Source organism: Schistocerca nitens, chromosome 1 (genome assembly GCF_023898315.1).
Source record: "Schistocerca nitens isolate TAMUIC-IGC-003100 chromosome 1, iqSchNite1.1, whole genome shotgun sequence".
NCBI lineage: Eukaryota > Metazoa > Arthropoda > Insecta > Orthoptera > Acrididae > Schistocerca > Schistocerca nitens.
Genome location: NC_064614.1, coordinates 1126614756 through 1126637207, shown reverse-complemented (window position 1 = coordinate 1126637207; position 22452 = coordinate 1126614756). Strand labels below are relative to the sequence as shown.

The 22452-nt window shown below is 41.0% G+C and overlaps 1 protein-coding gene across 2 annotated transcripts in view; it reads right to left on the bottom strand.

Annotated features, from left to right (window-relative positions):
- The window catches only part of LOC126199334 (putative phospholipase B-like lamina ancestor), a 155719-nt gene that overhangs the window by 39683 nt on the left and 93584 nt on the right, over window positions 1–22452 (bottom strand). Inside the window, exons 1-3 of one of the 2 annotated variants that reach the window (XM_049936188.1) lie at window positions 6299–6371; window positions 3833–3992; window positions 1048–1197 (exon numbers count right to left, since the gene is read on the bottom strand). In XM_049936188.1, the coding sequence (XP_049792145.1) occupies window positions 1048–1197; window positions 3833–3992; window positions 6299–6356 (368 nt within the window). In that variant the 5' untranslated portion in view covers window positions 6357–6371. Of the gene's footprint in view, window positions 1–1047; window positions 1198–3832; window positions 3993–6298; window positions 6372–22452 lie in introns of those variants that run through there. The other variant, XM_049936195.1, reaches the window with a different exon arrangement.

Genomic DNA, 22452 nt, shown 5'->3' with positions numbered 1-22452 from the left:
GCCTCCTTTTGGTTTCTTTTTGAATACATCTTATAGAAGAGAGATACTGGAAGAACTGAAGCCTTGAAGATGAGTCATTGGTTATACCTGTACCTGTATAGTTTGTAAGAACAATGACAACAAATGGAAGGTACCAAGTCCAAGTTTCATTTGGGCACACAGTTTTAATCTGTCAGGAAGTGCACACTGAAATTCCAGAATGAGAATTTCCACTCTTTAGTTGAGCGTGCGCTGATATGATACTTTCTGGTAGATTAAAACTGTGTGCTGGACCGAGACTTGAACTTAGGACATTTGCCTTTCATGGGCAAGTGCTCTACCAACTGAGCTACCCAAGCATGACTCACGACCTGTCCTCACAGCTTCAATTCTCCCAGCACCTTGTCTCCTATCTTCCAAACCTCATAGAAACCTGCGAACCTCACAGAACCAGCATTCCTGAAAGAAAGGCTATTGTGGAGATATGGCTTAGCCACAGTCTGGGGGATGTTTCCAGAATGAGATTTTCACTCCGCAGTGGAGCACTTACTCATGAAAGGCAAGGTCCCACATTTGACTCTCGTTCTGGACGAAAGAGGTAAGATTGAATGCCAAATGTGGTGCTTCAGCCAGTTGTGGCCAGGAAGTTTCATATCAGTGCACACTCCACTACAGAGTGAAAATCTCATTCTGGAAACATACCTCACGCTGTGGCTAAGTCATGTCTCTGCAATATCCTTTCTTCCAGGAGTGCTAGTTCTGCAATGTTTGCAGAAGAGCTTCTGTGAAGTTTGGAAGGTAGGAGACGAGGTACTGGCAGAAGTGAAGCTGTGAGGATGACTCATGAGTCGTGCTTGGGTAACTCAGTTGGTAGAGCACGTGCCCGTGAAAGGCAAAGGTCCCAAGTTGTAGTCTTGGTCCAGCACACAGTTTTAATCTGCCAGGAAGTTTCACACTGAGATTGTCTAACAATGACAGTGCCATTCACATTAGTTATACTCTGAAAGGCTCAGGGCCAGTAGGATGCATTCAGTTCTCATCATATATGATAACAATGTATAAACTCACCCATCAAAGTTCAGGTCAGGTCTGTAGTACGCTCTCGCAACACCTTGTGGTATCTCCTGTGGGTCGTTGCCCTGACCCCAGAATTCTATGTTGAAACCTGTGCTCTCCACCCAAGTGACCGTTGCTGCATAGTTACCATCCTCTGCCTTTCTGTGTAACACAAAAAGCACTTTTAAAATCGTTGAAAGAACAGACAAGTATGCTGAGCATGTGTGATTATGACACTTTACTGACAGGTGCTATACATCTTTGACATTATAACAATGGTATCCAATTTCATTACTTTGGACACTAATGACTGATAAAGTGTTTCTTAATAAAAATGTGCAGTCTAAATTGCACGCCATTTTCACTCCAATCATTCGGCTGCTGCTGCTTATTTCTCCTCTCGAGACAATGTGGTTAGTAAAAATGAATCACCTGACAGTCAAAAAAGGCATTATCATGATCAAAACTTACTACAAATATGGGAAAAGTCCTTCAGAAGTACTTCACCAATTGTGGACAACTTTCAGTCACTGAAACATTCCCAATTCATTGGCAATCTGTCAAGTAGACAAAAAGTTTGAGGAAAATGATTCTGTAGCTGATGTTATGGCACCAAAGAGACATCATACTGGCCTGTCTGCTGAAAATGTTACCTCAGCAGATGAGGGTATGCCCCAAATTCTCTGAGTGATGAATAACAAGAACTGAACATTTTAAGGGGTACCATGCAGCAAATTCTGACAAAGAATCTTCATCTACATTATTATGAGGTTCAACTGATGCAAAAACTACTGTCAGTGAACCACTTGCAATAGAATGAATACTTCGATTAGGTGTTGGAAAGCTAAAAGTGGATGACAATTATGCAAGGAATGTCATCTTTAATGATGTAACTGTACGGATTAAAATAGATTGCTACTCAGCACATAAAGGTGTTGAGGAACAGATAGGCACATTTAAAAGTAGACAGTGGGAAAATGTCAGCTTTCAGACAAAGTTCTTAATCAGATGAGAGACTAACGTGCACACCCGTTCATACACACAACTCTCACACACAAATACCTACTGTTGTCTTGGGTTGTCCAGAGACAACAATGGCTATGTGAACTTTGTGTGCATGAAAGTGTGTGCCTCCCATCTGATGAAAGACTTTGTCTGAAAGCTGATATTTCTCAAATGCCTATAGTTTTAAAAGCGCGTATCTGCCACTCGACACCTGCTCTGTGCAGTTAGTAACTGTCTGTTCTAATACATATTGTAACTCCATTCCAGATTCTCTATCTTTAATGATGTGGTGCATTTCAAACTGGATAGCTATACCAGCGAGCATAACTGTCAAATCATTCACAAAGAGAATCCTCTGTTAACATTTCAACAACTGGTGCATACACAACAAGCCACTGTTTGATGTGAGATTTGGGCAAGTGGTCTAACTCGGCCTTACTTTTTCAAGAATGACACAGGTAAAGCAGTGACAATGAAAGACATACACTATCACAACATGTTATATGAGTTTATTTGGCCTCAAATGGAAAAGGACATTTAAAACAAGTGGCTGCAGCAAGATGGTGTACCTCTTGTACTGCAAGCAAGTCACTTGCATTTTCGCAGGAGAAATTTCTGGGCCATATCATTCTACACATGCACATCATCAATGCCCAGCAAGATTTTGTGACATGATGCCTTGTGACTATTTCCTGTGGGGTTACGTGAAGCCACATATTTGTGTGCACGAACTGAGAATGATTGCTGATCTAAATGACCAAATTGAGCCCATTACTACAGAAATTGAGCATAAATGTGAGAAAATGGCATACCTCTTACAAGAAGATTTTGTCAAAGTTATGTTGAGCACTTGTCCAATATTTCTTTCCGCAAATAATCCTGTTGTATAGTGAGGAGTTTAATAATATTTCAACTTTTAAAGTACCATAAATAGTGTGTTTTCTTCAAAAATTAAACTGTGCATTTTGCTTTCTTATCGGAACATCCTTTATATTTATTCATTTCTTTCTCTTTATTGTTAGGTACTAATTACATCAGCAGACAGGAACCAAAAAACACTGATCTAGAAGGACCTTAATATTCACTGATAGGATCTACTGAAGAAATTAAATAGTAGTGTAATAGTGATAAGATTCAGAAGAAATTGTCATTATCTACGTAATTGTTAAGAAACCAAAATTGTATACAGTACATAGAATATTTTACTTGGTTTGAAGTCACATATAAATAATTATTTGTGACAGAGGCGGCATTATAAGATCATTATTGTCAGAGAACAAACACACACTCAGTGACAAGTATTATAGCAAACAGAAAAAAAGACAGGAATGTCAGGAGAGAGTCGTTGGGACAGAGTGAAAGAAGATGTGGACAGTTGGCAACAGACAGTTTAAAATGTGAAGGAAATGCACTACACAAAACATTTACATGAGAAGTATTGAATGTTGTAACACATCTGAATGAGGAAATATTTAATATCTCAGTTCGGATATTGTTCACTGTAAGCATAGATACATAGTGTTAACAGTTGTCCATCTGTCCCTTTTGCATAATTTGTGTGTCATGTTATTTTACCAAAACAAGTCTTGAACTAGCTTTGACCAATGTAATCTACAATACTGAAAAGCAGAAAAAATTTTACAAGCTATGTGGAGAGGATATTTTATACTGAAACTATCTCTGATTTCTACGGCACAACACTAAGAATTATTTAACATTCTGTGTAGTAGTTCTGTCTAGCATACGTTTATGTAATAGTCATTTACTTCTGACAAATAGAATGTTCTCTTACACTTCAATCTCTCCGAGGATCAGAATTATTACTCCTAGGAGAACCACTGCCACAAGGATCAACTTGCTCATCCTGGTTTGGAACCAGGATGCACCAACCACCTTCAGCATGGCTGGCTGTTGTGTAGACAGTAATGATGATGCAATTGATGTTTTGTAATCTGAAACAAATACAAAACATGTGATACAATCACAAAAAACGATGGAAGACAGAAGAGGAGAAAAGCTGAGTAAGTGTTATACAACCTCCTTACAAAGGGCCTGTTTTGATTCATACCCAACAGATAAACAAATTCACTGTCACCAAGAACGGCAGGTTGAATTTATCCATACATTTCTGATATTGCCTGATACGGTTTTGTTTCAGTTACAGGGATGTTGCCACTGAAGGTGTGCTTTACAATAGCGAGAATTTTTAAATATTTACTTAAGATACAACAGTTAGTCGAAATCTACTGGATACACATAGATGAAGTTGAAACAAGCACACATCTTTATTTTAGAAAATCCATGGGACTAAAAATATAAGGAAGGGTTAAATGGGTGAAAACCATGAAAATGTATCTCTCTACATCAGGATTTAATGAGCATCTGCTTCATTTCCTTATATTTATGTGCTCATCTTGTATTTTTTGATCAAATTCTTCAGTTATCTGTACTACTCTGTAATATTTGCCTGTAATTACATGCAGATAGGTTCAAATGGCTCTGAGCACTATGGGACTTGACATCTTAGGTCATCAGTCCCCTAGAACTTAGAACTACTTAAACCTAACTAATCTAAGGACATCACACACATCCATTCCCGAGGCACAATTCAAACCTGCGACCGTAGCGGTCACGTGGTTCCAGACTGAAGCACCTAGAACAGCTCGGCCACACTGGCCGGCCTGCAGATAGGAACAATGACGTACCTATTGCAGTGTGAATGACTTGGGAGTGTAATAACAAAGCTATCTACAAAGCATAAACGTCTTTATTGACTGATTGGCAATTACCGTATGTCATGGCATGTTCTGTTCTCAAATGAAATGTACAATATTCTGAAATACACGTAACCTCACCATCCATTTGTGGCTCTACATTCTACAAAGTACCAGTAATAAAATTTTCCCACTTAAATGTGGATAGTTAGCATATGCCCAAAGGAAACAACGAATTTGTGGTGTGAAAAATCTTGCCATCCCCCCTTAATGCCTTTTACACTGCACCCTATGTTTGCCACACTTAGTTAGGCAACATTTTTTTCTGCTGAATTCTTCATTTAAAGTTATTTTTCTGGTACATATAGGCTGTCTGAACCATCTCTAATGCTACTAACATGACTGTGTTGTGTTCCCCTTTTTTTCACTTCCATATTATACATAATACAGTAAATACGTGCTTCTGAAATATTTTCCATTCATGTCTAAAACTGGTTCTTACTCATATTTTTATAAGGGAGGGGGGACCTAAAACTGTTACCATATTTTCCCGTTGTGTTAATGTACACAAGGAATAAAATTCTGTCAAATGTATTTCAAAACCATTTATTCATACAGAAAAGTAATCCCTACATTGCTCTAGAATGACTGTTTTAAGTAAAATAAGATAACTGGAGGGGTGGCAGGAATAAACTGTCGAATATGTTTGAACAGCGTAGTTAATTCACGTTAAAGGAAGGAAAATTGCAGTAACGTCTCACCGACGATAAGACTATCATTCAGTCATGTCTTAATAAGATTTCAAAGTGATTTGCAACTTGTTTTAAATGTTACGAAACATAAAATTGTGCACTTCACAAAACCGGATGGAGATTTAAACTGCCGTCGTCCTCGGTGGTTAATAATTGGCCACTACTACACTTCACAATATATTTTGCGTATCAGAAAATAATTTTGACTTGGTATTAGAATACTTGGAAAAAAATTATAGTTACAAGTAAAATAACGAGCAGGATTAAAAAAAGGGTGTCTTCTTGCAGAAGGTGCTACTTACTGAAACGTTTATTACGCATTCCTAATTTCGCCTGAATTCTATACATGTATTTTCGTTATTTGAAATAAAATGATAAAGAACACGTAGGTGTGTAACAGGGACATCTGTGTGCGATACGTGCAGGCGATTTTTCTGTGCGGCGCTGCTGCATTTAAACTTTGTTACAAGTAGTACATTCACATTCAGTCAAATATCAAATTGGTAACACTCCTACAAAAACCGCGATTTTTTTAATTTTTTAGTTACGCGTTAAAGTGCCGGAACCTGCAGAAAATTTTCGTGTAAATGTTTTCGACGATGGAATCTCTGGAGAGCACACGAAGCAGCAGTCGACCAGAGATATAGCAGAATTGCTATGCTACCCGTACTTTCAACGGTAAGAGTACCCTTAGAATCTCATTGCCGCTGATATCTTCTTAAATGTCCCTCGCCACTCTTGACTTCTATACCCCACGGCCACTGACAAGGTGACCATTGTTGAGCGACTTACCGCTGGTTCGTCGATCCGCCGACAGACCGCGCCGTAGTAGCGCCGGCGCCTCTTCCATGGTGGTGAGCAATTCTGGCGGTGCCCACCTCGCAATATGTGAATCCTATATTTAGCTAGCTTTCGCGATCCTTGGAAGCAAGCGGTGAGCTGCCGTTGCGAACTTTCTGGCTTCTAGTTCCGGCGCCAGAGGAAAGATCCTCTGCCCGCCGCAGTCCAAAAATAGATAGCCCTTGCTAACCCGTGTTCCATTTGACGGACTGTTTTGATTAAAGGGGCGCGCCCCCGCACGTATTCACCTGGCCTTCGTCCGGAATCGGAAGTGACGAATTGACTGTTTACTGCTTGTAATAAAATTAACAATTCGCTAGCCACGCGGGTACAGATAGCGGAAGAAGTTTTCTCACACTAACGAGACCGACCGAACTTTGTTGGATGCAACAGAAGATGGAACAAAGAGCACTGACAATTCTGTCAAATAGGAAGCCCCTTGACGCACTGACCTTAACGAAGTTTGCCGACTGACTCAGAGGTAGACCATCCCATCCACGTGCCAAACTAGAACTGTAGTGGGAGGCACATCTCAGTCGCTGCGAAGGGCACAAATGTAATTAGAGCCACATGCGAGAGATCGCGCCTATTGACGGATTAGCTCCCGTTGTCTTCCTAATGAACGTCGGCACGTTGCACATACGTAACTGGTGTCATGTCAGCTGTGGAATATTACCCCGTTTCTTGAGGGTGTAGCAGCAGTAAACAGCCAACATAGACGGATCACTACAGCATGGAAGGGCACTGAGAACTCCATCACTACACCCTAGATTACGGAACCCTCGTAAAATTTACGATTGCAATTGGTACCAATTCGCGTTTCCCGCAATCTGGTGTTGTCAGTATAGGGTATAAAATATGACATTTTGTACGTGGCATAACATTAGAGAACTTATAACTTTAATTAACTAATGTGTGAACTATAAATTATGACCTTCCTTTGACTATGTAATATCTCTTCATATTCGGTGAATTATTCTGATACAATTCTACCCTTGAATGACGTTTACTAATTTTCTATCTTCATACTCGCAGAATCCATGCGCAAAGTAGTTTCATACAATAGCTATGCCATGAGCGCATAATTATTCTTTGTAGTAATATATATATATATATATATATATATATATATATATATATATATATATATTGCTCCTTCATACAAAAGGTGTGTAACAATTTACATTATTTGACATTTCACAATTAATGATATTCATCGATATATTGCGTAGTTGTTAATCAGAAGGGAACTTCCGAAAGACTGGATACGAACCTGCATTTAATAATCCAAGAGCTCCATTACTTCTTCGGAAAGTTAAACTTCATCAAAGCCAAATATCCGCTTGATCTGAAGTTTCCCGACTGATTAGACAACGCTCCCAAAAATACGAGGCATTTTATTTGTACAGATTAGCAGACTGCCGCAAAGCAGGAGCCTGCAGAGAAGAAGAATCATCGCCTGATTTCATTCTAACAAGTAAAATTTCTGAATCATTTTGAGTGACTCAGTTATGACTGTGTTTCCTATTATGAATGATTCATTGCTAAAATGGTTCTAAGCACTATGGGACTTAACATCTGAGGTCATCAGTCCCCTAGACTTAGACATACTTAAACCTAACTAACCTAAGGACATTACACACATCCATGCCCGAGGTAGGATTCGAACCTGCGACCGTAGCAGCAGTGCGGTTCCGGACTGAAGCGCCTAGAACCGCTCGGCCACAGCGGCCGGCAAATGATTGATGGCTCGAACGAATTGAGAACTACATAATTACATAGGTAGGAGGAAAAATTACAACTAAAATACGGAGTAATACAATTTACGATAGTTTAGTAACAACGTAACCTTTTCTCCTCTTTAGTGTCCTAGCTTTAAAGTGAAAACGGACTTTTCTAGGAACAACGCGGTTTTTATTGCAACAAACAATTTCTCATTGAATGGCCCTGCAAGTGTGATTGTTCGAAGTAGCTTTGTGAGCACCGTGTCATCTCGACTCTTAATGAATAGCAACTCGTGTAAACAGGAACCATTTCATCAGGAGGAATTTATGACCTAAGGTACTGTCCTAATTTCAGACAACTTCTCGTGCTATATTTTAGTTCGACAATGCGACGACTAATACTCCAGTTTTCTACGAAGAACAATCGGTACAATTGTTTCCTCAACTTACCCCGACATGTCTGCTGAATGATTGTTCGGCAACTTACTGTTTTCGGTCCTCTACAATGCACTGTGGACTCGCGAGCAAACTTTGTGGAGGGAGTCAGGATATATACCGTTCTGAAACCCTGTTATTCGGTACGAAGTTCTTCTCGCTATTCTCAAGAGGAACGACCTCACAAAACTAAAGAAAACCAGATGCTGGGCTCAGATGCGCTGGAAGAATCTTAAGGAATTTAGTTTACCCACAAAAAAGATGACTTACAAAACCCTCATTCCGACGATTTTGAATATTTAATAGTCCGTCTGAGATCCTTACCAGAAAAGGCGATCGAGAAGATCTAAATAAGAGTGACGAATTTCGTTACAGATTCGTTTAGGAAGTGCGAAAACGTTGCGGAGATAAATATTTAACTCCAGAGGTAGGAGATACAAAACAGACGATACTCGATGTATACGTCGACATGTTCTCTCCACAAATCACCCACACGTGTTAGGCAGAGGGTGCACAACGTACTTCCAGACTGTTTCTCTACAGTACCACTATGAATTAAACTTGACAAAGATGAGCACCTAAATCTTTCCAGGCGAATTATGTTTTCTCTTTTTCATTGCGATGGTATTTCTCGCTACGCAGGAGGGAGTCCGCAAAATAAAAATTTGGAAATTTGTGTTAAGGTACTATGGGAGCAAACTGCTGAGGTTCGCAAAATATTTTCGTATTGTGAGGAGACAGCTGGAGATCGAAATTTCGTGAAGAGACCTCGCCATAACGAAAAACGCCCTTGTTTCAGTACTTCACATCCGTGACTCTCCTGTTTCGTGATAATGCAAGGACATGCTCCCCGACTTTGAACTTTTTCGATGCCCTCCGTCAATCCTATCTCATACAGATCCTATAAGGCGCAGCAGTGAACCAAAAGAGGACGGATAACAGTAGTGTCGGCAGTCTCTTTAGTAGCTTTGTTGCATCTTCTAAGTATTCTGCCAATAAAACACAGCCTTTGCACAACATTTTCTGTGTGATGGTTCCAATTTAAGTTGTTCATAATTTAATCCCGAGGTATTAGTCGAATCGACAACTTCAAATTTGTATGATTTATTGTGTAATCGAAATTTAACGGATTTTTTAGTACTAACTGCAGAAAGATGGCAGAGTACAGCGAGGAAGATTCAGGCAACGTATTACTTACGAGGGGCGTTTGTAAAGTCCGTGCAAAAATAAAAACTACTTACGTGTTTGGGGTAAACCTTTTTTATTTTTCGACATAGTCTCCTCTTAGACTTACACACTTCGTCCAACGCTGTTCTAATTTGTTGATCCCTTCCGAATAATAGGAATTGTCCAAGTCTGCAAAATAGCTATTAGTTGCTGCAATAACCTCCTCGTTTGAATAAAATTGTCCCACCAGCCATTTCTTCAAATTGGGTAACAAATAGTAGTCCGAGGGAGCAGTCTGGAGAATAAGGTTGATGTGAAACGGGTTGGAATACTATTTCCATTAATTTTGTGACCACAACTGCTGAGGTGTGTGCTGGTGCATTGTCGTGATGGAAAAGGACTTTTTTTACAGTCCAATAGCCGGCGTTGTTCTTGCAGCTCGGTTTTCAGAAGGCCCAATAACGATGGATAATATGCACCTGTAATAGTTTTACCCTTTTCCAGATGGTTGATGAGGATTATCCCTTGCGAATTCCGAAAGACAGTCGCCATAACCTTTCCGGCCGAAGGACTGGTCTTCGCCTTTTTTAGTGCAGATTCTCCCTTGGTAACCCATTGGTTAGATTGTTGTTTGGTCTCAGGAGTATAGTAATGTATCCATGTTTCATCCACAGTGACGAAACGACGCTTAAAGTCCTGTGGATTCTTCCTGAACAGCTCAAACCATCCCTGAAACACGTCACACGATTCCGTTTTTGGTCAAGCGTGAGCAGTCGCGGAACCCATCTTACAGATAGCTTTCTCATGTCCAAATGTTTATGCAAAATATTATGTACCCGTTCATTCTAGATGCCCACAGCACTAACAGTCTCAAGCACCTTAACACTTCTGTCATCCATCGCCATATCATGGATTTTATCGATGATTTCTGGAGTCGTAACCTCCACAGGGCGTCCAGAACGTTCAGCATCACTTGTGCATATGGGCACTCCGAAAATTTTTAAACGACTTATAAACTGTTCTAATCGGAGGTGCAGAGCTATTAGTGCTGCCACCTGCCGTCTATCTATCTATCTATCTATCGCTTGTGCCTTTGTCCCGCATTTGGGCGGGGTTGGCGTGGTTAAATCGGATTTGGCATGTTAATTGGAAGGGGTGGCCAGAAGCCCTTCTTGCCGTCACCCCGTACCCCCCGGGACGGAATGAGAGTACCCCATCAATCTGCATATAGTGTAAATCATGGAAAAGAGCGGATGTGTTTTAAATGTCTGTGAGCTGTGTAACTGAGGTGGGACGTGGGGACCAGTCCGGTATTCACCTAGAGGGATGTGGAAAACCGCCTAAAAACCACATCCAGGCCCTCGTCGTTAATCCGGCGGGCCGGTTCGATCCGGGGCCGGCGCGCCTACCCGAGTCCAGGAAGCAGCGCATTAGCGCGCTCGGCTACCCTGGCGTGCTGCCACCTGCCGTCTGCGAAAGGTTATTGCTCGTTGACAAAGAGCGTATGCGGTGGTCACTGGACGGTGTATAAAGAAGGGTCTCTTTGGCCAGTGGGAGAGCATCATGCAGATAACTGAAAAATCTGCACTGACAGATACTTGAAGATAAGAGCCACCCATACCGAGAATGCTTACTTACAAATTTTCAACAACCAGCATTAAGTGAGGAATCCAGGAATATATGACAGCCCCAAGATGAGACTAACTGAAGTGCACACAGAGGCATTTAAGCTATAATTCTTCCCGCATTCCATGCGTGATTGGAACGGTCAAAATTCGTAATAAGTGGTACAATGAGAAGTACCCTCTTCCACGCGCATCTGAGTGATCTGTAGCCGCTGGTGGATATAGGGGGGAAGTGATAGTGACAGCAAAAGTACCCTCTGCCACAGAGCGGAAGGCGGCTTGCGGACTATAGACGTAGATGTGACACCCCAGTGTGAATGCGGCGCCTGCCTAGCGTACCTGGAATAAACGCACTCCGCTGCTACCCCGTCACCTACGCGTTGCCGGTGGCCTCGCGGTTCTAGGCGCGCAGTCCGGAGCCGTGCGACTGCTACGGTCGCAGGTTCGAATCCTGCCTCGGGCATGGATGTGTGTGATGTCCTTAGGTTAGTTAGGTTTAAGTAGTTCTAAGTTCTAGGGGACTGATAACCACAGCAGTTGAGTCCCATAGTGCTCAGAGCCATTTGAACCTACGCGTTGTGTAGCCCACCCGAACAGTGCTTGTGGCAGAGGCTATCTTTAAATAACTGGGCGGCGCTGTTTACGAGACAGCTGGTCACGGACGCGGCTACCTCAAGGCGACATCTGAAGACCTCGGGCAGGTAGCTGGGCCGCCGGTTGGCAACACTGCTGCTTGGCTGGCCTTTCCTCCACTCTTCTTGAAACTGACTGTTAAAATGGCTATTCCTGTTATTTCTTGTAATAAACGTACAAATCAAACAAGGTTTGACATATTTTGACACAGTTTCAAGATACACAGAAACAAGTAAGTAAAACTTAGTCCATCCACGGTTCGCTGCTTTTCTCGAGAAGTAATAAGTGCTTAAATGCTATAAAAAGCAGCAATATTATCGTATCATGACTTACCCATCCTCTTCCGCCGGAATTTCAACCAACTCCCACTCCCAACACTGAAATCCGTTCCGAGATATGCCTCTGTTTCCTACCCTAATCACAATCTCCACTTCACACCACTTTCTCCTTCCCTCCTCATCCACCTTCCCCACTTCTAGTCGCTGCCTGCGGTTCTACAGAGCTCCATAGTCACACTCTTCATCGCACCCTCATCATAATTATTTTCATGTATCACCTAGCATTACACTATGACATCATTCATATTCATCAGTGACCATATTTAACTATTATATAAAATCGTCAAACAAGTTCTAAAATCCATCAATATTTTTCAGCTATCTGTAAGATAGATACTGCCTACAGGAAAATTAAAGAGACCTTTGGAGAGAAGAGAACCACTTGTATCAATATCAAGAGCTCAGATGGCAACCCAGTTCTAAGCAAAGAAGGGAAGGCAGAAAGGTGGAAGGAGTATATAGAGGGTCTATACAAGGGCGATGTACTTGAGGACAATATTATGGAAATGGAAGAGGATGTAGATGAAGATGAAATGGGAGATACGATACTGCGTGAAGAGTTTGACAGAGCACTGAAAGACCTGAGTCGAAACAAGGTCCCCGGAGTAGACAACATTCCATTGGAACTACTGACGGCCTTGGGAGAGCCAGTCCTGACAAAACTCCACCATCTGGTGAGCAAAATATATGAAACAGGCGAAATACCCTCAGACTTCAAGAAGAATATAATAATTCCAATCCCAAAGGAAGCAGGTGTTGACAGATGTGAGAATTACCGAAAAATCAGTTTAATAAGCCACAGCTGCAAAATACTAACACGAATTCTTTACAGACGAATGGAAAAACTAGTAGAAGCCGACCTCGGGGAAGATCAGTTTGGATTCCGTAGAAGTACTGGAACACGTGAGGCAATACTGACCTTACGACTTATCTTAGAAGAAAGATTAAGGAAAGGCAAACCTACGTTTCTAGCATTTGTAGACTTAGAGAAAGCTTTTGACAATGTTGACTGGAATACTCTCTTTCAAATTCTGAAGGTGGCAGGGGTAAAATACAGGGAGCGAAAGGCTATTTACAATTTGTACAGAAACCAGATGGCAGTTATAAGAGTCGAGGGACATGAAAGGGAAGCAGTGGTTGGGAAGGGAGTAAGACAGGGTTGTAGCCTCTCCCCGATGTTATTCAATCTGTATGTTGAGCAAGCAGTAAAGGAAACAAAAGAAAAATTCGGAGTAGGTATTAAAATTCATGGAGAAGAAATAAAAACTTTGAGGTTTGCCGATGACATTGTAATTCTCTCAGAGACAGCAAAGGACTTGGAAGAGCAGTTGAACGGAATGGATGGTGTCTTGAAGGGAGGATATAAGGTGAACATCAACAAAAGCAAAACGAGGATAATGGAATGTAGTCGAATTAAGTCGGGTGATGTTGAGGGTATTAGATTAGGAAATGAGACACTTAAAGTAGTAAAGGAGTTTTGCTATTTGGGGAGCAAAATAACCGATGATGGTCGAAGTAGAGAGGATATAAAATGTAGACTGGCAATGGCAAGGAAATCGTTTCTGAAGAAGAGAAATTTGTTAACATCGAGTATAGATTTAAGTGTCAGGAAGTCGTTTCTGAAAGTATTTGTATGGAGTGTAGCCATGTATGGAAGTGAAACATGGACGATAAATAGTTTGGACAAGAAGAGAATAGAAGCTTTCGGAATGTGGTGCTACAGAAGAATGCTGAAGATAATGTGGGTAGCTCACGTAACTAATGAGGAGGTATTGAATAGGATTGGGGAGAAGAGAAATTTGTGGCACAACTTGACTAGAAGAAGGGATCGGTTGGTAGGACATGTTCTGAGGCATCAAGGGATCACCAATTTAGTACTGGAGGGCAGCGTGGAGGGTAAAAATCGTAGGGGGAGACCAAGAGATGAATATACTAAGCAGATTCAGAAGGATGTAGGTTGCAGTAGGTACTGGGAGATGAAGAAGCTTGCACAGGATAGAGTAGCATGGAGAGCTGCATCAAACCAGTCTCAGGACTGAAGACCACAACAACAACAACATCTGTATTTTACAAAAACCTTCTTTCCTGTCATTTGTTTTCATGTAAAAATCAGTTGTTGTTGTCAATTTTTTATGTTATAACGGTCTTTTAAACACAGTTTATGTAATGTTTGGCTGAAGAGCGGTTTCCATAGGCTGCCAGCCCGTCCCCTTTGTGGGGAATTGAAATAACAATAAAGAAAAACAATTGCAAGCTAGTCTTCCGTCGAGCTCTGGGCCAGGCGCCGGCTGCAAGTGCAGTTCTTCTATCAGAATCTCGATCGGAACCCTCGCTGCATACGATGCCGTGCCGCACTATCCGCCGCCGACCGAGGGAGCCGCCAGTGTCTGCCTACATTCACCGCCACTAGTGCTTTGCCTCTGCATCGGAGACGACCAGGAACTTGGTACCAAAAGTCAGCCTTCACTGCGTCGCTTTGTCCTGCCTCCGAGGAAATGACAAACCGACTGTTGGCTTCTGTCTCGGGTTCTCAGGCCGACGGCTGTTAGAACAATTTTTCTGACCTCACGCCAGCACGAATGGCTGGCATTGTCACAGTTTCACTGTCCAGTGCTGACGGTGGATTAGAGTCGCGCACGTGGACGCAAATGTATCTGGAGCGTCAAAGTCCAGGGGCCTTTTCGAAATCATTTCCGTTGCGGTTGTCCCATTGTCCTTGCGACGGTCGCTCGCTGCAGCACGAGAATTCAGGATCCGTTCACTTTAGACTTCTTTCTTTCTTGTTGAAGCTGTTGTCATGTTTGTGTATTCCTATAGCTTTTCCGAACAAGCTGGTGCAATAGCTCTTCTCTACAGCAAGAACGTCCTGACTCGCCGAATTCCACTGTGTGGTCGGTCTCACACAGTGCGTTTTCGGCCTCGACCGATTTCACCACCTGTCCCAACCTGCAATGCCGCTTATGTTAGGCGACGCTAGTGTTTATTGATTGTCCAGTCACGCCAACATAAACTTTTCCATATGTACATGCCATAGAATCAAACACACGGCGAAGTAAACATCGAAAAACGAAATGTCGGGTACGGCCCTTCTGCCATACATTTCCAGAGTGACGGAAAGAATCGGGCATTTTGCACAAACACGGCGTAAGGACTACTTGTAAACCGACAAGGAAGATCAGAGAGTGTCTCAGATAGGCAAAGGAGAAAAGGGACGCTTGCGATACCGGGAATATACAGAATACCATGTGGCTTTGCAGGTTGAGGCAGGTAGAGAAATCGGCCGTGGCGGAATAAGCGCTGTGTCATACCCATCACTAGTGAAATTCGCGACGCGGAAGTTCTTGTTGTAGAGAAAAGATATTACACCAGCTTGTCCAGGGAACATACATAAATACACAAATATGACAATGGCTTCAACAAGAAAGAACAAAGTCTGAAGGTGAACGGATCCTGGACTCCCGTGTTGCGGAGAACAACCGTTGCAGGTAGCAAGGAGAGAAACACAACGAAAATGACCATGAAAAAGCCCTTGCTTGTTGACGCGCCACATACATATAATCTAAGGCCGTGGTAAATTGCTAACTCAGTCTATTATAATCATCAAAAATAAAATTATCTATTTAGTCAGTGAAGTAGGGGATGGCGCACGAAATGTGTTACCAATTGTTTCTTTCACAATTTACGACGCACATTAGATATCCCGCTGGGATCTCTACAGCAGTACCAGCAGACTTTGGAAAAACAAATGAGCTACGAAATGACGTGTAATTCGCGATACTGCCGCTAGGAGACTAGTAAGCAGCAATGGCTGACAATGGAAGATTGGCAATTGTGTTACTTTTTCATGAAACGAAAAGCCTTGTGACTCAGAGGCGTTTTCGACAACAGTTTAACACACGATGGGTCCCTTGCAAGAAGACCATCCACAGGTTGTACGATAAATCTGTACAGGAAGGAACAGTATTGGAAGCGAGGCGACCTCGGCCTAAGCCTGTTTGTTCGCCGGAAAATACTGAAGCGGTACGAGTTGCTGTACAGAGAAGTCCCGGGAAATCGTGTAGAAAGACAGCGGTGCAACTGGGAATATCCAGACGCTCCGTTCAACGCATTCTTAAAAGTGACCTCCATATGTACCCATACAAGATAACCTGTGCACAGAAGCTCACTGAAGAACACGAGCAGCAGAGACTACTGTTTGCTCAGTAGGCGGAGGATAGGGAAGAAACTCTCGACAACGTTTGGTTTTCAGACAAGGCGCATTTTCATTTAGATCAGGGATTCCCAAAGGGGTCGATATTGGTTTCCTAGGGGTCGACATAAACGAAAACTGATTTTGGGGGTCGACGAGGTCTAAAACTCGACCCCTATTAAATTAACACAAGTTCTTATTTAAAACTCTCAAGATAGGTAGGTACTGTATTGTTTATGTTGTGTTACGTGTACTAAGAATAATTAATATTTTTGTAGGAAATAGCATTGTTGTAGTAATGTAAAGTCTCAAGTTCGTACAAGATGAAAAACTCGGCAAGTCTGTGTGGACAAGTTTGTGCAAGATAATGAGTTCGAGCGTACGTCTTTCAGGCGCGCTTTGACTTGCTCTCTATTTGACGCTTACGCGATTTAACACGAACGAATTCATGATCAAGTCCAAAGATGTTCCTGATATTTTACTATTTAACGAGCTTGCATTTAGGTTAAAAGTTCATTTGCGTTTTGAAATTCGTTGGAGCTTGAACGATAATAACTCATATAAGTACTCATTTATTTCAAGAGATTACAAAGTTATTACATAGCTAAATTAAGTGAAGTAAAGTGACTGAAAAAGTGGTAAACACAACATACAACATATTTTAAATAGGTAGGTATAAATGTATTTGTAAAAATTACTTACACTTAAGTTGTTAAGTAGGTAGGTACCTAAACTCTGAAGTGTTCAGTTTGCTTTGGTTTTCGTTCTTATGCTGATAGGTACCTACTTACCTAATACGAATTTTCTATACCTAATTACCTACTATAGTTACTTGCCTGATATAGGTATCCAAGTTTATCAATGAGTAAGTCAGTAATACCTAACAAGAATCCATTATCTGGGTGTGATAAAAATAAGATAGTGTGCAAATTTAACAGTTCATTATTGTTTTTTATTTAGGTAGTTTTTTATTTGCAGGATTACTGAGAGTTTTATGATGGCGGACACGAAAAAAAATGCAGACAATACAGTTTGGACTACTTGAAGTTCGGATTTATTGCATCTCCGTCAAATCAACACTTGCCGATGTGTCTCATATGCGAAAAAGTATTCACTAACGATGCCATGAAGCCTTCAAAAATAGATGACCACTTATCAAGAGTACATGCTGACAAAAAAAGTAAGCCCTTGTCAGTTTTTCAAGCACTTAAAGAAAAACTCGACAAAAGGCCATCCATAAGATCGATGTTTGCGTCATCATCTATTACAGACGATGATGGTTTACGAGAGTCCTATAATATATCTTTAGTAATAGCGAAGTCGGGGAAACCCCACACAATTGGAGAGCAGCTTATCTTACCAGCCATTGCGGAGGTCCTTAACAATGTATTGCACAAACCCGCACATGATATTTTAAAGAGAATACCTTTGAGCAATAACACCGTTCAGAGACGCATAGACGAGATGGGACGCGATGTGGAAAACATTTTATGCAAGTTCTTACAGACCAACAGATTCTCTCTCCAGTCGGACGAGTCTACAATACCCGGCAATGAAGCTCTGTTGTTAGGATATGTTCGATTTATCAAAGATGAAAATATCTGCCAAGAACTGCTTTTTGCTACATATTTAGAGACTGATACCAGAGGAGAATCGATTTTTCAGGCCGTGGAACATTTTTTTACTGACAAAGCTATTCCATGGAAGAACATTGTTTCTGTTGCGACTGATGGTGCACCGTCTATGGTTGGTCGTCATCGTGGTTTTACAGCTCACTTAAAGCGACAACTGCCTGATGTACTGGTCATTCACTGCGTGATTCACAGGCAGCATTTAGTAGCAAAAAAGCTGAGTACTAGATTGCATAAGTCTTTACAATATGTAATAAATGCTATCAACAAGATTCGAAGCAATTCTTTGAACTCTCGGTTATTTGCTCAGCTATGTGAGGAAAACGACGAAGTCTTTACTCGATTACTTCTGCACACTGAAGTTCCCTGGCTATCAAGAGGCTCTTGCTTAGATAGAGTTTCAGCCATTTTTGAATCCGTGTTGGAGTTTTTACAAGAAAAAGATCCGAATTTGAAAGAAAAACTGAACAATTGTGAAACATATATTTATTTCTTGACTCACATCTTTGGAATGTTCAACAAAGTTAATTTGCAACTGCAGGGTGACGATCTTAAATTGATTAAAATAAAATCAATAATATTGGCCTTCGTGGGTAAACTAATCCTTTATAAACAAAATTTAGGCAGAAAAGAATATTCAGTTTCCGCATTTGTCAAAATTACCAGAAATGCTTCAAGATGATGACATTTTATTATATGTCACTCACTTTGACGCATTACACAAGGATTTTACGGAGATGTTTGAGGATCTTTTAAATTTACAAATTCCTCAATGGATAATAAAACCGTACAATACCACAGCCATAGAAGAAGCCAATGTGATAATGCAAGAAGAGTTGATTACCATCAGCACAGAGGAAGAGCTTAAGCAGAAGTTCAACCAAGGCTATCAGAAGTTCTGGTTGCAACGCAACATTGAAACACAGTATCTTACATTGTGGAACATCGCTGAAAAAAATACCTTATCGCTTTTCCATCATCATACCTAGTTGAAAAAAGCTTTAGTGTGGTAACAAACATTTTGACGAAACAAAGAAACCGTTTGAAAATCAACGAACGTGGAGATTTAAGGCTGCAACTCACCAATATTGAACGGGATGTAGCTACATTGGTAGATAGTCACCAGGTTCATCCATCACACTGAATGTTTTATTTTCTCTTTGCGAATTAATACTTTTTTAAATAAAATTTCCTACCTACTTAAGATTCTTTAAGTACTTAATTTGTAATAATCATTATAAATTAAACTTGATATTTACTGAATTGTATGTCTTTTTATTTTGGTAAATTTTGATGAGAAAATGAAGTCAACTTTACTCACTTAACCAAGTGCAAAGTTTTCCAATTGGTACCTTAATACCTAGGTATTTTGTATCAGTAGGAAAAAACTAAAGATAGGCCCCCTTATTCATAATAGTCTGCTAATTTAAAGCATTGCTAAATCTCACTCTGTCTTCTTCTATTAACCTAAGTCAGAATGAAAAATAACTCTGTAGCAGCTGTTTTAAGTTAGCGGACCATTATGAATAAGGGGGTTGATCTTAAAAGTAGGTAATTTGGCCATGGGGGTCTGAGGTAACAGTGGATTTTGGAAAGGGGTCACTTGTCCAAAATAGTTTGGGGATCCCTGATTTAGATGGTGTGGTTAACAAACAAAATGCACGCTTTTGGGCCACTGAAAACCCTCAAGTGCTTCATGAACGACAACATTATGCTCCGAGGATTACAGCGTGGGCAGCAATTTCCAGTCATGGACTTATTCGACCCTTCTTCTTTGAAGAAACTGTGAACAGTGAGCGTTATTTGAGCATGCTTCGCAATAGCTTCATTCCACAGCTTCTTGCTACTGCCTTGCCCTTCAACACACAGTGGTTCATGCAAGATGGAGCAAGGCCACATACTGCAAACACTGTGTTCTAGTTTTTACACGAGCATTTCGACATGCGGATCATTTCACTCGGGTTTCCAGGTCGCTTCAATGACGGACAAAATTGGCTCCCCAATAGTTGAGACCTCAATCCATGTGACTTTTTTCTTTGAGGGTACCTAAAGGAAAAAAATTTCCCGAAACGTCCACGTGATTTAATGGAGCTCAGAAGACTTATTCTTCAAGCTTGCAGTGAAATTACGGAAGACATGTGCCGTAGGGTAATCACTAACTTCACTGTTCGTTTGAAGGAAGTTAGGAAACGAAATGGTGGACATACTGAACATGTGCTGAAGTAGAACAAATCTCCATGGACCGCTCTTCATTGTAGTATATGTTCCTTTCAGATTGTATTGACAATAAAGTTTATATTCAAAACAAAATGGTAACACATTACGTGCACCACCCTGTAAGATTTACAAAGTCAAGTAACGAATACTACGAGAAACAACGACTCAAAGCGGTAAGCTGCAGTCAATCATCAGCAATGGAGGATGAAGCTCTGACAATACCAGTTACTCGTGCTGGCGAAATGTCGGAAAAATCATCAAACAAACATCGGACGAAGAACCCGAGACTGAAGCCAACAGGTAGTTTGTCAACAAGTAGCCACGAATACCTTAACAATTTTGTTCCGAGGTAATACAGGCTTTTTATAAATGAATATCGGAGTTTCAACTGTTTATAATATTTATTACACTAGACTTACAGTTATAAATGATATGTCAAATGAAAGAGCAACTCAGATAATTTTACCAAGAACCTTATAAATGTTCAATGTGAGCACCATTTGTCACACGGCACACATTAAGTCTATAGCCGAGCGCTGGATAGGCCGCAAGGGGCCCAATGACAGGGCTTGCTTTGCATGGCCTCCACGTTCACCCGACCTAACGCCATGCGATGTTTTCCTTTGGGGCTTCATCAAGGATCGTGTGTGCGTGCCTCCGCTACCAGCAGACCTCCCTGAATTAAGAAACCGGATTGAAGCAGCTGTTGCTACAATCACTGAAGACACACTTATCAAGGTTTGGGAAGAACTCGGCTATTGACTTGATTTGTGCCGTGTGACTGAGGGGGTTAAAGCCAAAGTGGTGTAAGTCATGTTTCATGCATTTTGAGAAACAGAAGGTTTTGTGAGAAGCATTATAATAAATTCCACAAGAAATCAATACCACTTTTTTGTGTTTTACATCACAGGAAGGTGTCATTGTTTCAATGTGTTCATAATTGAAAACGGTTTAATATAAAATTATGTGTCTTTTGAAGGGCCCAAATGACTTACACCATTTTGCCTTTAACCAATCTTGTATTTGCAGTAAATTTAAATAAATTTAATGGCAAATGATATATTTCAGAAATAACTAAGAGCAGTACAACGAAATATCCTTTCTTAGCTATGACAATGTTCAGTCACGTTCAGTATCAACAACATCCAGCGGGCCCGCATCATCTACTGTTACTTCAGCTGTTGTAATTCCCTGGAAGTAAGCATGGTTGATGGGTGGAATGTATGGTAGAACTAGCATGTCCCTTTTCTTTTCCTTGGTTACAGGTCTTGGTCCATGGTATAGGTTTTCCATAGCAATACGTCCAAGTGAAACTGGCCTTCCTGGTTTGGCTGGCTTTAGACATAGAGCGGAGAATGGAAAATCCTCATTAAGAGTCTCCCTGTAATAGAGCAAAAAAGGTTCGTTCTTCAGTAAACGAATCCACTGCATATTAAGCCACGACACTGGTTTTTAGCGACATTTTGTTTTCTCCTTGTAATAGCTTGTTCAAGATTCTTCGCAGACTTGAAGTCTTCGCGTGACATTTGCGTAACAGTAACAGCTTTCTTTCTTCTTGATTTTGCGATTATGGAGCACCAATCAGCAGGAACATAAACTGTTTTACCTCTTGCATAGGATTCTATAGATCCAAGATCTGAATCATTAGGGAGATAGGAGTGGCCACTAACCATAAATATATGGTCCATAATGTCGATGTTAACACTGGTGTCAAACAATTTCATGGTACACAATGCAAATTTCAAATTCCTATTTTGCCCCGTACAAGTGTCACTATATATGACAACATGTTTTGAAGCTGAAGCTCTTGTAGTAATATGTTTTGTAACACAAGAACCTATTTCTTGTGACCCACGTGAGGCCATTTTCTCATCCCATGTGTACATAAAGCCAATATCAGTTGACTGCTCATGAGAGCCAAGATTGTATAAGTACATGTTTCTTTTATAATAGGCCACAGAAGTGGTCAGTTTGGGGAATGGTAGAGCTTTCTGCAAGTCAAAAGTGAAGGCATAGTACACAGCCTCCGCCTTTCGAAGATGAAGTTCGTGTTGAACTTCCACGTTCTTTCTTTCTATTGCATCTTCTAAAGTGGACATCTGTATTTTTTACTTGTCACACTTCACACACGTATCTTTTACGTGGAG